The sequence below is a fragment of the Mus musculus genome, chromosome 2 (assembly GCF_000001635.26).
Source record: "Mus musculus strain C57BL/6J chromosome 2, GRCm38.p6 C57BL/6J".
NCBI lineage: Eukaryota > Metazoa > Chordata > Mammalia > Rodentia > Muridae > Mus > Mus musculus.
In genome coordinates this window covers 179,794,229-179,809,244 of record NC_000068.7, presented here as the reverse complement: position 1 = coordinate 179,809,244, position 15,016 = coordinate 179,794,229, and the positions used below count along the sequence as shown (strand labels likewise).

The 15,016-nt window shown below is 49.6% G+C and overlaps 1 protein-coding gene and 1 long non-coding RNA gene across 8 annotated transcripts in view; one reads left to right on the top strand and one right to left on the bottom strand.

Moving 5' to 3' along the window:
* The window catches only part of Cdh4 (cadherin 4), a 456,955-nt gene that overhangs the window by 90,133 nt on the left and 351,806 nt on the right, over window positions 1-15,016 (bottom strand). For all 5 annotated transcript variants that reach the window (XM_030247044.1, NM_009867.3, NM_001316723.1 and 2 more), the window contains one exon: window positions 11,617-11,787. In XM_030247044.1, coding sequence (XP_030102904.1) covers window positions 11,617-11,787 — 171 coding nt within the window. The remainder of the gene's footprint in view (window positions 1-11,616; window positions 11,788-15,016) is intronic.
* On the top strand, window positions 5,604-13,535 carry Gm36066. Of its 3 annotated transcripts, none has more exons than XR_003953981.1 (5): window positions 5,604-5,726; window positions 9,095-9,321; window positions 9,691-10,047; window positions 11,260-11,311; window positions 13,171-13,535. It is a non-coding gene; the product is annotated as a predicted gene, 36066 (long non-coding RNA). The 3 variants fall into 3 exon arrangements; XR_375427.3 differs by having other exon boundaries at window positions 8,666-9,321; window positions 13,171-13,533; XR_003953982.1 differs by lacking the exon at window positions 9,095-9,321 and having other exon boundaries at window positions 13,171-13,532.

Genomic DNA, 15,016 nt, shown 5'->3' with positions numbered 1-15,016 from the left:
CAGGTGCTGCTGGTTAGAGAAGTACATGGAAAATGTTCTCTGGATCTGGATGTAGCTCAGTCGACACAATGTGTCTAACCAGCATACATGAAGTCCTGGGATCCATTCCCAGCAGTGTAGAAACTGGGTATGGTTGCTCACCCCTGGAATTCTAGCGCACTCTAGAGGCTGAGGCAGGAAGTTCAGGAGTTGAAGGTCATCCTTGCTCCATGGTGAGGGCTGGCTACATGATACCACATGTGAAAACTAGCCAATGCTTCTCTGGAAATAAAACCCCGAAGTGTCACTGTTTCTAGCCTTCAGGAAGGCCAGTGTGACATCTTAGCAGATAGCAGAGCTTATGATGTAGGTTTGATCATCTGAGTTTGATACTCCCCCCCCCATACACACACATCTCACAAATGCAACACATATGCACACACCACACACACACACACACACACACACACACACACACACACCACATACACATGAACACATGAAGCTGGAAGAAGAGAACCGACTTCATAAAGTTGTCCTCTGACCTCCTGAGCCACACCTTTGTGCATGGATGCACACACACACACACACACACACACACACACACAGTGATAATAATTCTAAAAAGTAAAACTCTCAAGGAACTGAGACTTGAAGTGTTAATAACCTGGCTGCACTCTCAGCTGTTCATGAAGTTAAGGATCACCATTGAGGGGCCGAGTGGGCTGCTCAGCTGCTAATATGCTGGCCATTCAACAGGAGGGACAAAGCTTAATGCCAGCATCCTTGTAAAAATCTGGATGTGGCAGCAGATACCCATAACCACAGTGATATATATGTGTATGTCAGGGGGCACGGTGGAGACAGGAAGATCCCTGGGCCTCACTGACTAGTCATCTTAGCCTAATTGATGAGGTTCTGGTTCAGCGGGAGACCCTGTCTCAAAACATACAGTAGAGAGTGAATGAAGAAGGTATCTGGCTCCAACCTGTAGCCTCTACCCACACATGCACAAATGTGCACACACAGGAAGACATATATACATATACCACACATACACATACACACACACTACATACCACATACACCATATACCACACACACCACACATATAACACACACACACACACACACACACATACACACACACACACACACACACACACACACAAATCATCATCTATTCCATGGAACAAAAGTAGCCTCTTTATCCTTTCTAGAGTCCACACATACTTGCCAGCCAGCTGTGGGGCCCTGCCTCACCAACACTCCTGATTTCCAGCTGTTTAAATGTAAGCTCCTGATAGATGGAATGAGATAGTGTATTTAAGCTATTCAAATATTATCCGATTATTTAGAAACATTTATAGGGGCTAATTACAAGTAACAGTTGATCAGAAATGTAACAGCTATAAAATTAATCCTTAATAGCCGCAGCTCTGACAAGTGGCTGATATTTATTTAACATGTATTAAAAGCTTTTTAAATTTGCATTAAGAGAGCCCGGAGCTTAGTGAGATCCCTGGGGACACTGACTGAGATAAAGTGGCTGTCACCTCTGGCCCTCTGCAGTGGAATGAGGCCAGGTCAGTAGAGGCTAATTTTTATTGACTTCATCTTTGAGGAGAAGCATTGAGCAAGTTAACGAGGAGAGAGGGGGGAAGGGAAGAAAGGTAACCACACACATACACAATACACACACACACACACACACACACACACACACATACACACACACACACATATACACACACACACATACACACACACACACACACACACACACACACACACACACACACACACACACACACACACACACACACACGGCAGCAGGGAGAGGAGAGAGAGGCACCAGGGACTAGTGGAGTTGAGACAGTCTCTGCCGGTGTGTGTGACTTCCATAGAAAACCACTGCCCAGCCTGGCCTCCTCTTCCAAAGTAGGAGGAAGCAGGTTATGCTTAGGCCCCAACATCCAGAATACTCATAGACTTTCTCCAAAATAATAATGTCCACGAGAACCAACCTCCCAGTGAGGGGCCTGAGCAGGGCAGCATTTGCCCTGGGGCCTCCTGTTGAGCTCCTCTTCCTCCACCTCCTCCTCTTCCTCCTCCCCCTCCTTCTCCTCCGTTTCCTCTCAAGGAGCCCACACAGGCTGGTCCTGTGGACTCTCACATGGCTGTGGACTTTCTCAGAGTCACCTAGGAGACACAGCTGTGAGAGCATCTGTGAAGGCATTTTCAGAGAAGATTAATCGAGAAAGGGACATCCACACTGGCTGTGGGTGGGACCGTTCCATGGGCTGTCCTGGACTGGGTAAGAAGGGGTACTGAGTGAGTGGGGTACCAGCACCGTGGTCTCTGAGTCCTGACTGTGAGTGCAGTGTGACCAGCTGAGCAAACTCCTGCCAACGTGACTTCCATGCCATGTACCCTCAGAACTGTGAGCCAAATGAACTCTTCTCCCTTCCAGTTGCTTACTCTCAGGCATTGGGTCACAATAATAAGAGATGACATCACACATCAAGCAGTGCAGGATGAGTTGCACCAGGAGCAAAGGCCATCTCTCCGCCACTTCTCCTTGTTTCCCAGGACACCCCAGATACCTGATATGGAGGAGCCAAGGCACAGCTCAGCCATGAGGAGATGGTCAACATGCACAGATCTGAAGCTGGGCTCCTAGGATAAAGCTGTTGACTTCAGATGCACAGGGTGGGATGCTATAACCTATATCCTGGGCCAGGGTGTGAGGAGGGACTTGTGATGACTAATCACAGCCATCAGCTTGATGGCATTTGGATGCTGGGCACTGCCGTGAAGGATTTTCTTGATCACAGTATTTGAATATGGGAAGACCTACCCTCAGTATAGGTGGCACCTCTGGCAGCAGCCAAGAGGAAGGAAGAAAGAAGGAAACTGCTCTTTGCCTGTTTGCCCTCCATTCTCGATAGCAAATCCATCTATCCTGCTGCATCAGCTTTCTTCCGCTGACATAAGAACCAACGTCTTCAGAACTCCAGTGTCCAGAATCCTCCAGGCCTTTAGCACCAGCCTCACGGACTGAACAACTACTGCTTCTCTGCCTTTCCAGAGACAGCCACTGTGGGACTACCCTGGGACAAATCTCATAAGCCAATCTAATAACATCCCGTTAGTGTGTGCATGTGTGTGTCCATGTGTGCATGTGTGTGCATGTGTATGTGAATGTCCATGTGCATGTATATGTGTGTGTGTGTATGTGTATGTGCATGTATATGTATGTGCATGTATATATGTATGTGTGTATGCATGTGTGTGCATGCATGTGTAAGTGTGTGTATACATGCATGTGCATGTATGTCCATGCATATGTGTGTATGTGCTCGTGCATGTGTGAGTGTGTCCATGTGTGAGTCTGTGCATGCTTGTGTGTGTGCATGTGTATGTCCATGTATGCATGTGTATGTACTGTCTCTGTGTGTATATGTGTGCACATGTGTTTATATGCATGCTCATGTGTGTGTCCTTGTGTGTGTGCATGTGTGCATGCATGTGTGTGTATAAAGTATATCTGTCTGTTCCTAATAGAACCCTGACTGGTGCAAAGCTGCAGGTGTTCTGCTCTGGCCTGCCACTTTCAACCAGAGGCAGGGCAGAGACACAGAGGGGCTGCACTGAGACCATTGTTGGCCCTGGAAGCACATTTCCACTCTGGTTTACCTGGAGTTTAGCAAGAAGCGCTGATGTGAGAGGGGCCTGAGCCCTGCACAGCCTCCTGGGAGTCTGGGAGAGGAGGGCCCCTGCCACCACTTGCTTCTCCACAGAATGAGGTTTCAGGGACAGTGAGATGTGAGCTGGTCCAGGCTCCACAGGCTGGCTCTTTTATACTTTATACAAATGCAGGTAGACCCACTTGCTTCAAAAGTAAGGCATGGCCACTGCACCCTCTGCTGAGACCCTGTTGGCCCCACCCTGCTCAGCCTCTCCTGTCCTTGGCTTGCCACACTTACAGTGAGGACCTCTTTGGTGTGTGATGACTGCTACATCCCTCTGGACAAAAGACTGAATAGAGAGAGATTCACATCCACGCTGGGCCCCTGTGCCAGCCGGTCTTTACAGCTAGCTGTACAGTGTGGCCAGGCCTCCTCCTGTCTCTAGCCTGTAGAGAACACCCTACAAGAGAATAGACTTTCTGGGCCACTTCTTGGCCATCTAGAGGCAGGGCGGCTGATACCTGTCACCTCTGGTTGGGGATATCTCTTCAAGTCACTCACAGTGTGTCATTTGAGTGGGCAAGGGCCACTCAAACTGTGAACAATGTATTGATGCCTCTGAAGCAGGCTCCACCAAGTGACTCTTGCAGGCCCACGGCTAAGGGGCAGGTTGTGTGCAAGCTGTGATATTTGATAGCCATCTCTGCCTCAAGCTTTCCCAGAGCCTGAGACCGGAAACTCCCCGTGGTCACCTAGATTTTAGGCATTACCACATCCGGTAGAGACCCCCTACTCTCCTTCTCTTGTTCTGAGTGACACACCCAGAGTAGCATGGACTCCAGTGCCCAGCATCCTGACCATATCTGGTCTCCATCCAAGAGCTGGTCCAGTGTGTGAGGCTTTAATGCTGTGGCCGGCCACGGTGGAGCCTGCTTGGGGAAGCGTTTCTATTCTCACCTAAGTACACTCACTTGAGCAGGCAGCTCAGTAACGGTTCTAAGTCTCTGACGGTAAATTGATGATGGAAATCTAAAACATTAATGTATTCTAATTGAATATTCTCCAATAAATTATCCGAGCACTTGCAGCAATTTGATTTTACTGTCATTTCATAAGGAACTCTCTGCTGTATCAATATAGCCAGTAGGGCAGTCAAGAGAGGGAACATTTTCTGCGCAGACAAGGGACAGTGAGTACAAAGGCCCACTTAGTTCTTTCTCAGGACTGATTAAATCACAAAATACAGGGCAGCTGAGGTGGGGGACGCTGCTTTCGCTGTCTCCCCGAGGCTGCAGCGGGGACAGCAGAACCAGGACACTGTAAATTATAGGGATGTTTCTGGGGGGTGTCCTGTCCTGTCTGCCCGGCTGCTCTTTCAGAATGACATCATCTCTTCCTCACCATGGGGCTAGGAAGGAACCTGTAGCAGGAGATATTTCTCATGGTGTGTGAAAAGGTACACACCATGAGAATGTCAGTTTCCCTGGGAAGGGCTGCTTCCTTCCGGGCTGAGCTGTATCCCAGGGGATTGCAATTTCAGCCATTTTTGCAGTGGGCCCCTCCTGCTGAGTGACAGTTACAGTCACAGTGACAGTTCAGCTCTGTGGGGAAGGAAAAAACCCAGTACAGGCTTGCTCCGGGGACACTCTGGCTTACCCTTCATTCCATCTCTCGGAGGTCTAGTCTGCAGGTTCTGTCTGGGGGAGAGATGCAGCCTACATTTCTGTCTACACTGCAGGTCCACCTTCCATCCTCCCTGACAGCCTGACTTCTAGAGTCGTGGTCCTCAGCCTTTCCAACGTCGTGGCCCCTTGAACACAGTTCCTCACGCTGCAGTGACCCCAACCATAAGATTACTTCGTGGCTACTTCATAGCTGTAATTATGCTACTGTTACGAATCATAATGTTAACATCTGATCTATGTAGGGTGGCTGATATTTGGGGGTCTAGACCCACAGGTTGAGAACTGGCACTCTCAAGATTCCTGCAATGCAAAGGTCACCATACTTTCTGCCTACTATGGGACGAGCAAGTGGTTCTTCTTAGTAATCTGTGTGAGTGTTAGTACCTTACTTATTCTCCTCCTTTGGACCAAACCCCTGACAGAAGCATCTATTTTGGCTCATGGTGTGAGAGGGGCCACCCACCAGGGCAGGGAAGGTATGATGCTGGGAACGTGGGGTTGCTTGAGCTCGTCTTAGCAGACTCGGGTGGGCGAGCGAGCAATCGAGCAGGGAATGTTGGGTGTCAGATACCTTTCTCCTTTTATTCAGATCAGGATCCCATGGGTGGTTCTGCCCACATGCAGGGTGGCTCTTCCCACCTCAGCTGGACCTCTATGAAAACACCTCAGAGATGAGTCATGGTGGCCCTGGGTATTTTTAGTCTAATTAAGTTGACAGTGGAGATTAACTATCACAAGTCGACTAGACACACAAACACACCATTTTAAGCCACAACAGTCAGTGAGGTACAGATGACTTGAGCAGGGCCAGGAGAACCCCTGAGGTGACTGCTATCAAATCCCATGTCTTTATCTGCACTCTTCCTAGTGGCAACTAGGGCAGATCACAGGGGTGGGCGGGGCGACCACCGAGGTGGGAGGGCCTGGTCCTGACATCACCTGTTCACCTCATAAGACATCCATTCTGTCTGCAATGTTGGTCTGAGGGCATCCTATCCCTTTAGGAACTAAAGCTGTGCTGAGTTCTGAGAATTGATCAGCACCCCGAAGGGTAGTGATCACTCAGTGGGAACTCGGCTTGTTGGTAATCTAGAAAATAAGCAAGCTAGAAGCCACCTGATACCCACTATGTCTGGGGCTTAGAGCTGAGGCCTTAGTTCTAAGACAAGTTTCCTGAGAACAGTGGAATTGCAAAAGGTACTGAGGGAGGAGGAGTCAGACGCAGACAGGAAGAAGACTGCCCTATTTAAGATGGCTACTTCCTGCTCCTTCTGCTTGTCCAAGACAAAGACTTGGTGGCTTTTTCCTGCTGGAGGGAACTATTTGGTGGGATTTCAGACCTACTGTGGTGAGAACCAGGTTTCCCTTTCTTTGTCTAGATTACCCAATCCCCTGCAGTAGCACAAAACAGTCAATTTTGAGCAGAAAGGGGAACTTGCTGCATCCCTAATCATGCAAAACTTTCCTCTCTGACAAACAAATTCAGGCACCATCTTTGGATCCCCTTTCCATTAGAGAATCTGTGTGCTTTGCTCATGCTTGTACGAGCATTATCTCCCACTACAGGCCTTCCATGCTTTTTTTTTCTGCCTTTACAAAACAAAATGTCTGTCTGTCTATCTATCTACCTATCCTGTATCTACCAACTTATTATCTATCTATCTATCTCTATCTATCTACGTACCTATTTATCTACTTACTATCTATCATCTAGCAATCATCCATCTATCTATCCATCTACCTATCACCTGTCTATCTTCCTACCTACTATCTATCATCTAGCAATCATCCATCTATTTACCCATCTACCCATCATCTATCTACCTACCTACTATCTATCATCTATCAATCATCCATCTATCTACCCATCTACCCATCATCTATCTGTCTATCTACCTACCTACTTATATCTATCCTTGTGTTTGCCCGTGTGAGTTTATGTGTAGCCCTTGTGTACAGGAGCCTGCAGAGATCAGGAGAGGGCATCCAATCCCACAGAACTGGAGTTACAGAAGATTGTGAGCCTCCGTGTGGGTGCTGGGAACTGAATCCTCTGCAAGCCATTGACTCATGGTGTTGACCATTGAGCTTTCTTTCTAGGTCCCTTCCTGCTTTTTTATTCCTAAATTGGCACGTGGGCATATGCGCCTACGCACATGTGCCCACATACCTGCACGTTACAAACGTGAAAATAGAGAAGCAAACACTTGGCTTCTACCTGGTCAAGCTATTGTGGCCATCAGCGTCAGATCAGGTGACCTCTGAAGACTCCCACCAGTGCTACTTATGATCTCTCTGCTGAGACACTGCCTGTGCCACCTTCTGCAGGACGCTGTCCCTGTATGGAGTGGTTTTGTGACAGCTTCCCCCAGTCTTGTCTGTATCTATTTCCAGGGCTCACTTTCTAGCAGGGGCCCGTTTGCATGGCTTCTTGTCTTCTCAAATATCAGTTTCCAAAATTAAATGACTTGTCCCCCAAGAACACTGCGTTTCCTCCTCCTGTCTCCAGTCAATTTGTGCCGCCGCCACGGACAACCTCCCCAGTTAACAAATTCTGAATTTTTATTAGATTCAGCTGTGGAACAGACCTCTTGCTACAAGTCCTGTTTTATCCTCCCCTGAATCTTGCCAGCAGTCAAACTTCATGAGCACGTCAAAGTGGCGAGTGGCTTTTAAAGCTCATGCTGACATCCTGTTAGAAGCTGTCAGCACTGCTGGAGACCTGGAGTCCAATTGGGAGGGACAAGCAGAGGCTGAGGGCCTGTGTTTCTGGACTGCCATGGAAGGGAGAGCTCTCTGCTTCCCTGCCAAATCTCCAAAAGGGAAAGGGGTGCCCCACGCTCTCTAAGCCAGTGCTGGGATTCTAGGCTAGGGGTCGTGTCCAACGTTTTTCACTGTCCCTCTGGGAGCTTTCCAGGGTGGCTCAGAGGCCCTGCATTGCTGTGATGTCACCTGAGATAACTGACCTATAAAGAGAGGCTTATTTTGGTTCCTGATTTCGGAGGTCTCTGTCCAATAGGCTCTGTGATTTGTGCCAATGGTGGCACAAAGTGCAGTATGCTAGAAATTGTTCACTGATACCCTAGTGTGGTATGGACGATGCTGGTGTCACCTGTACACTGTGGCCTTCAAATGCCACCTCTTGAGTGCCTCTCCCTGCCTTCCGTTTCCTAAAGAGCCACTTTCTTTCAACGATGCCAAACTAGGAACCCAGCCATCTACATAGGCGTCTGAGTGCACTTTGCTAATCCACACATCCCCCATCTGAGAAGCAAAGATGGCTGGGACTTATGGGTAATTTTTCCTCAGGACCACGGCCACTCCTGTGCATGGAAGAGAGACTGCGGGCCAGCTCCGCAGGTGCAACCAGGGAGATCATGCCATACTTTGCTATCAGCCTGCACAGCCCAGCGGTCCAGTTGGCGAGAGTCACACTCCCCCCGTGGCCTCACAGTGCTTCGCCACAGACCCGTGTGGCTCAGCCCATGCTTCATCATGGACTGGTGCGACTCAGCTCATGTGGATCATCTCATACTGTGCACCTGCATGGCTCAACCTCCTAGCTGTTCTTGCCAGGCTTTCCTGTCCACACAGCGATCTGTCCCCTGTTGGGTAGAGTGAGCACTTATGAAGAGACACACTATTCCTTCCAAGGAAAAAGCCTGCAATTAACTGGGGTTTGGGAAGAACACTCTGCCTCTGCTTCCACCCACGTTCTCATTTAACATATTTTATCAGAATGAAATGCCTTAATGAGCACGGAACTGCAGCTAATCCCAGCTGAACCTCTGCGTGTGCCAGCTCCGCTGCCCGCCCATCAAGCTGCATTCATGCTCTGGTGTGGGCTCTTGGAGCACTGCCCTGGAACACCGACAGGAAACTCAGGGGCTTCCGGCCGATGAAACACCAGAGTACACGCGGAGTAACTGTCTGCGCTCTGCGAGAGTCAGGAACAGAAACATGGTGTGGGTGCAGCTGTGGGAATGATGTAGTGTGTGTGTGTGCATGGAGTGGGCTGGCGTGCACATATATGTGTACAAGGTGGGCTTGTGTATGCATGTGTCTGAAATGGCTGGTGTGTAGGGGCCATACATTATGTATGTATAAGGTGTGCTTGTTTACATATATATATATATGTATGTGTGTGTTGTGTAGGAAGTGGGAATGTATGCATTAATTAAGTTTATGTATATGTGCATGTGTGCATATGTGAAGTGGGTTGCTATGTGTTCATGTATGCAGGTATGCATGCATGCATGTATGGGGTGGGGTGTATATATGAGGTAGCCTGCTATGTACACAATCCAAACGTGGTTCCTTTACTCTCCTCCCAGGTCTAGACACTCAGATTCCCAGCCTCACGAGCTGGTGCTGCCTGGCTTGTAGCTCCTGCTGCCTCCTGTTGTCTCCAGACAGACTTCGCCATGTTTAAGAGACCAGTAGCCTGTGCTATGCAGCCATCCCTAAAGGAAGGCCATGCACAGACCGCTCCTTCTGACATGCCGTGAGCTCAGAGAGGTCTCCAGTTGACAGTGGATCCAGGCCTCTGCTGTTTGGGAGAAAGTGGCCATCCCGGACCACTGACACATTCATGTGGGTCAGGCATTCCAAGCGTCTTGACTCCAGGCCCAGCAGAGGACAGCAGACAGCATCAATCACCACTGTTCCTCCCCAACCCCAGTGGCCTAAAGGTAGCACTTTCTGGGGGGCAGCTCTGCCCACAAAGGCCTCCTATAGTCTTGTTATGCTTTCCCTGTCTGTAGGTAGTAGGACAGAGACAGAGGGCTTAGGGAAACTGCAGTGTTTCTGAGCTCTGTCCCCATCCTGGAACACACCTTTGGTATGCAAGCAGACCAGAGCCCTCAACACTTGTCACTTACTGACTAGGAGAGTGACTTAGAACAGACCTTCCTGGAGGCTGGGGACGAATCTGATTGGCAGCTGTCAATTAATGTTCTGCTTGCAACTTATTTACAAGAATAACCCCCTCCCCTCCCCCTGCCGCAGCCACATGCTGCCTGGGCCCACTCAGTTCACACCTGTGTGCCAGAGAGCCTTTGAGATTTTGAAACTGGCCTATCTCAGAAAAATGAGCCAGCTCTGAGGAAGAATGGCTGAGCTGAGTGACACAGACCCCCCCCCCCACACACACACACACACACCCGTGCCATCCCAAACCATTTTCCTTTCCACCTGATGAGGCTCAGGAGAGTCTATAGCATTCTGGTGAATCTCTCAGACACTCTGCTGTTCCCATGGCCTCCCCTAGGCTCACGGGAGGCTCGGGTAGATGTTCTGGGCAGGTGCCATGTTCACGTTCATGTTTATAGCTACCTTCCACATGACACACAATGCAATGTTGCAGTCATGGCTGGATGTAACGCCTTCCAAACAAATTGGTGAAAGACTTGGAGAAAACCCTCCAGCCATGAGAGCAGAAGTGATCACCAGAGGCAGCCGCTGTCTGGGGAGGGCTGAGGCTTGTGTACAGCACTGTGGGAGCTGAGGCCCCACAGTGGAGTTTCCATCCTCCACAGCTACCTCTAGGCTCTGACGCTGACTCGCAGGGCAGTTCCAGGGGGTGTGTACACTCAGAAAAGCCTCATGTGGTGAGAGTGTGCACTGAGCCGGGGACATTGCCACCGAGTTTCCCTGGGTGTGTGCTGCATGAACCAGAGTTTCTGCTGTAAAGCCCCTGTCACTCTTGGATAGATTAGGAAACCCGCTGGGGATCATGATAGAGATACAAGATGCTGGAGACTATGGTGATACCGGCACACTAAATACACACCCTGGTCTGCTAGGAAAGGAACAGACAACACACGAAACCATGAGAATGTCTCCTTCTGCATACTCTGGCCACCCATGACCCTTGTAACACCTCAAAATCCTTATTTCCATAGGGATTTTCCATGATCATGTCCTGGAGTTTCATCATGGTGACCATTGTTACAGGTGTGTAAGTGCCCCACATGGAAAAACACAGACAATCAGATCACAGACAGGTGTCAGAAGCCAAAGAGGGCACAACTGGAAATCACACAGGCTTCCACAGACAGGACAGCGGTACGCAAATAATCCCCGGAGGAGTCGCTGTAACCAGAGAGGGCCTGTCAGCCTGGTGGAAGAGCATCACCTTGGATCTGTGATTTCCTGTCTCTTTACAACGGTGCCTCCCACACCTTGAACCTGCCCTGGCTCTGGAGTGCCCAGAAGAGACATCTCCAGACCAGCCTTAAGAACAGCCGAGGCCCACTTACCCTGACAAGCTGCTGAGGGAAGGGTCCACGGGAGTTCTCGGGAACGTTGATGGGTGGGATGACCCAGTCACGCTTCTGTCTCCTCAGCCCACCAGAGCTCTGATGTTGAGGCCATGGCAGCAGTGTGTCATTTGGCGGCTGAGAGGGGTCTAGGGCCACTGTCTGCCCTTTCTGAGAGAGAAGAGTCAGAGAAGCCAGGTTAGGTTTTGTACAAAGACATCTGTTAGGAGGTTCTGTGTTCACCCTACTGGTGTTGAGCATGGAACCCATGGCTTTGGGCTAAGCAACATGATTCAAAAGAAAACTTACAAAGGGAAACTAGCCCCTATATAAAGAGTTTTGGCAAACTAATAATTTCTTTTATAACAAGAAGAGAGCATACATAGATTGTTCATACCCCAATAGGTGCTGAGCATTCACAGCTTGCTACATCTTCCATGAATCAAAAATGTGAATTGGAGCAATATACCCTTTAACTTGTCAATCTGACCAAATGAGGCATACTCATTCCCAACACGGACTGAGACATTTGTTAGTTGTGGGGTGACTGAGGTATGGTATAGGTTTTGTGTAGCAGATTGAGCTCTGAGTGGGTTAAGAGACAAGTGATGTGTTTCCTGTAGTGACTCTGTGGCATTGCAGGATCCCTTTGCTGAGCTCTGGGCCTGGGTGAAGTCATGACAGTCAGAATTCCTCCTCTGGCTTAGCACTGTTCCTGTGGACAGACAGACTTAGAGTTGGCTATGTAGACAGACAGCCTTGGAGTCAGCCCTGTGGACAGACACCTTTATATATTGTAGCCCCATCTGGCTTGGAACTCAGTTGAACCTACAAGGCCCTTGCCTCAGTCTCCCAAGTACTGGCTCTCACTTCTGGGGCCCTGAACCTTGTGGAGTGGCATTCCCATTGCCTGAGTTCACCTGGGGTGTGCAGTGGGGTGGAGATGCTGCACATTTCTGTGAAGGAGGTGAACACCGAGGTTTGTCTCCCTGGCCCTGACTGTCTTTTAAACGTGCTGGGAGAGGACAGGGCTTGAGTTCCAGGCTGGCACCACTCCTGTGCCTATACACCAAGGGCCTTGTTAGAAACACTCGTTCCTTAGCCCCAGGCCAGCTCAGGTGTGTGTGTGGGGCGTCTCTGTCTAGTGAGTTTTGGGGTAAAGGACATTACTGGTTTTCAGACATGTGTACCCACTGCAAAGTTCATGAACGCCAGATGCCAGGCTCACCTGTCCCAGGTACCTACTCTGGAGGAAGGGATTTTTTTTTTCAGCATTAGGCACAACTCCAGGCCTTATGAATGCTAAGCAAGGGACCCCACACTGATCTCTGACTTTCTCCTTGTTCCCCCCAATTTCTCTCTCTCTCTCTCTCTTTCTCTCCTTCCTTCCTTCCTTCCTTCCTTCCTTCCTTCCTTCCTTCCTTCCTTCCTTCCTTCCTTCCTTCCTCTCTCTCTCTCTCTCTCTCTCTCTCTCTTATTTAATTTTAAGATAGAGACTGTATAGCACAGCCAGGCTTTGGACTAATGATCTTCCTGCCTCTGCCCCTCGAATAGCTGGACTCACAAGCTTGTAGCCACCAGACTCCGTAGACGACCTGTTCTCACTCAGAGCACATCTACTGAGGTGGCCGGCCTCTGGGAGGGGATTCCGCTTGTCCCCAGTGCTTCTAGTGTCGTGAGGCAGAGCCCACCAGGCTGTCTCAGCCAGAGGCACCTCTTCAATGGCCGCTTCTGCTGAGGCCTCTAATTGCAGACTGGAAACTCCAAGCGCCTCTCACACATCCGCTTAAAAACCCGCCTTTATCTTCATTTGCTCAGAAAAGAGCTTGCACGGCGTTAATTTCCCAAGTGTTGTTTAAATAAATTGCACATATTTGCTACTGTTTTAAAGCTGTGAGACAAATGTAATAACAAATCTGGTGAAAGTCAATGCCAGACCTGCGCAGGCTTCTGCCTTGGAAGAAGCACTCACCGCTCCGAGAGAAAATCGTCCAAGGCAATTAGCGGCCAGCCTGGCAGGAAAGGCACGTCCTCCCCAACACATGAGCATCCGGGCCCTTTCTGAACATGGCACAGGAACATGGATGCACAGATCTGCTTGTTTTGAATGATGCTTCCACTTCCCCTCAGCAATTCTCCCTAACAGCGGACACCAGCTGATTCTCTTCTCTGTGTTTCTGAGCGATGGTGACTGTGCAGCGGGTAAGGGGAGGTGAGCTTCACTACTGTTTCTAAGCATTGCAGAGCACATCCATATCTGTGTGGCACTCTGCATGTGTGCGTGTGACTGGCACACACACAGAGGGAGATATGTGTACACGTGAACACATGCCTGGACTTCTCTGTGGCCTGCTCCTTGCTGGGTTTTTGCATCTCGGTGTCTTGAGAGTCTCTGGACATGCTGCCAATATTTTCCTCTTCCTCCTCCTCCTCCCCCCTCTCTCTCTTTTGCTCTCTCTCTCTTTCTCTCTCTCTCTCTCTCTCTTGCTCTCACTCTCGCTCTCCCTCTTGCTCTGGCTCAGCTGCTGAGAGCCTTGCTTGCACCCTTTGTGTCTGCTGCCTGGGCATTGCATATACAGCTTCAAGAGGAAAAAGCCTCACCATGCCCCTCGCTGCTGGACCTTAGGGTAGCTGCCCAGAAGGTGGGCAGGCGATAGAAGGAGAAAAATCTGGCCTGTAGCATCCCAGAACCTGGGTCTGTTTTCCCCTAAAACAGTGGTTCTCAACCCACCAGGGGTTGTAGATCAGATATTCTACATATCAGATATTTACATTATAATTCATATCAGTAGCAACATTACAGTTATGAAGTAGCAATGAAATAATTCTATGGTTGGGGGACACCACAACATGAAGAAGTGTTTTAAAGGGTTGGCAGCATTAGGAAAGCTGAGGATCACTGCACTAGTTACAGATAGCCCTGCCCTATCTGCCTTAGGTGAGTCTGTGAGGAGTTCACTTTAATTGGAACCCTCTCCTCACTCCTTAATCCCAGGTTCTAGGATCCATCTGTGCTTTGGGCTGACTTAAGGCAGTAGATTATAAGGATCCAGGCCAGCCTAGGACCACGTGTCTCCAAGGCACCAGCTGTTCAGCTGTCAGACTCACAGCCCTAAATCTGTTTGATTCCCCTTCTCTCTCCTGCCTCCCTCTTCTCTCTTTCCTTGAGCTGGGATCTTACATAGCCCAGGCTGGCCTTGAACTTGTAACCCTCCAGCTTCTGCCTCCAAAGTGCTGGGATCACAGGTGCTTTTCCACCTCACTTCCCTTGCCCTCAGTGGGCAGTAAGTCACCCCACATCCCTGTCCCTGTGCCCGGGGCTCTGTCCCACCCAGGCCTTACTTGGCCTGTAGGTGAGAGTTGTTGTCTGAGCAGGACCTTGAGGGTAATTGGCTGTGGC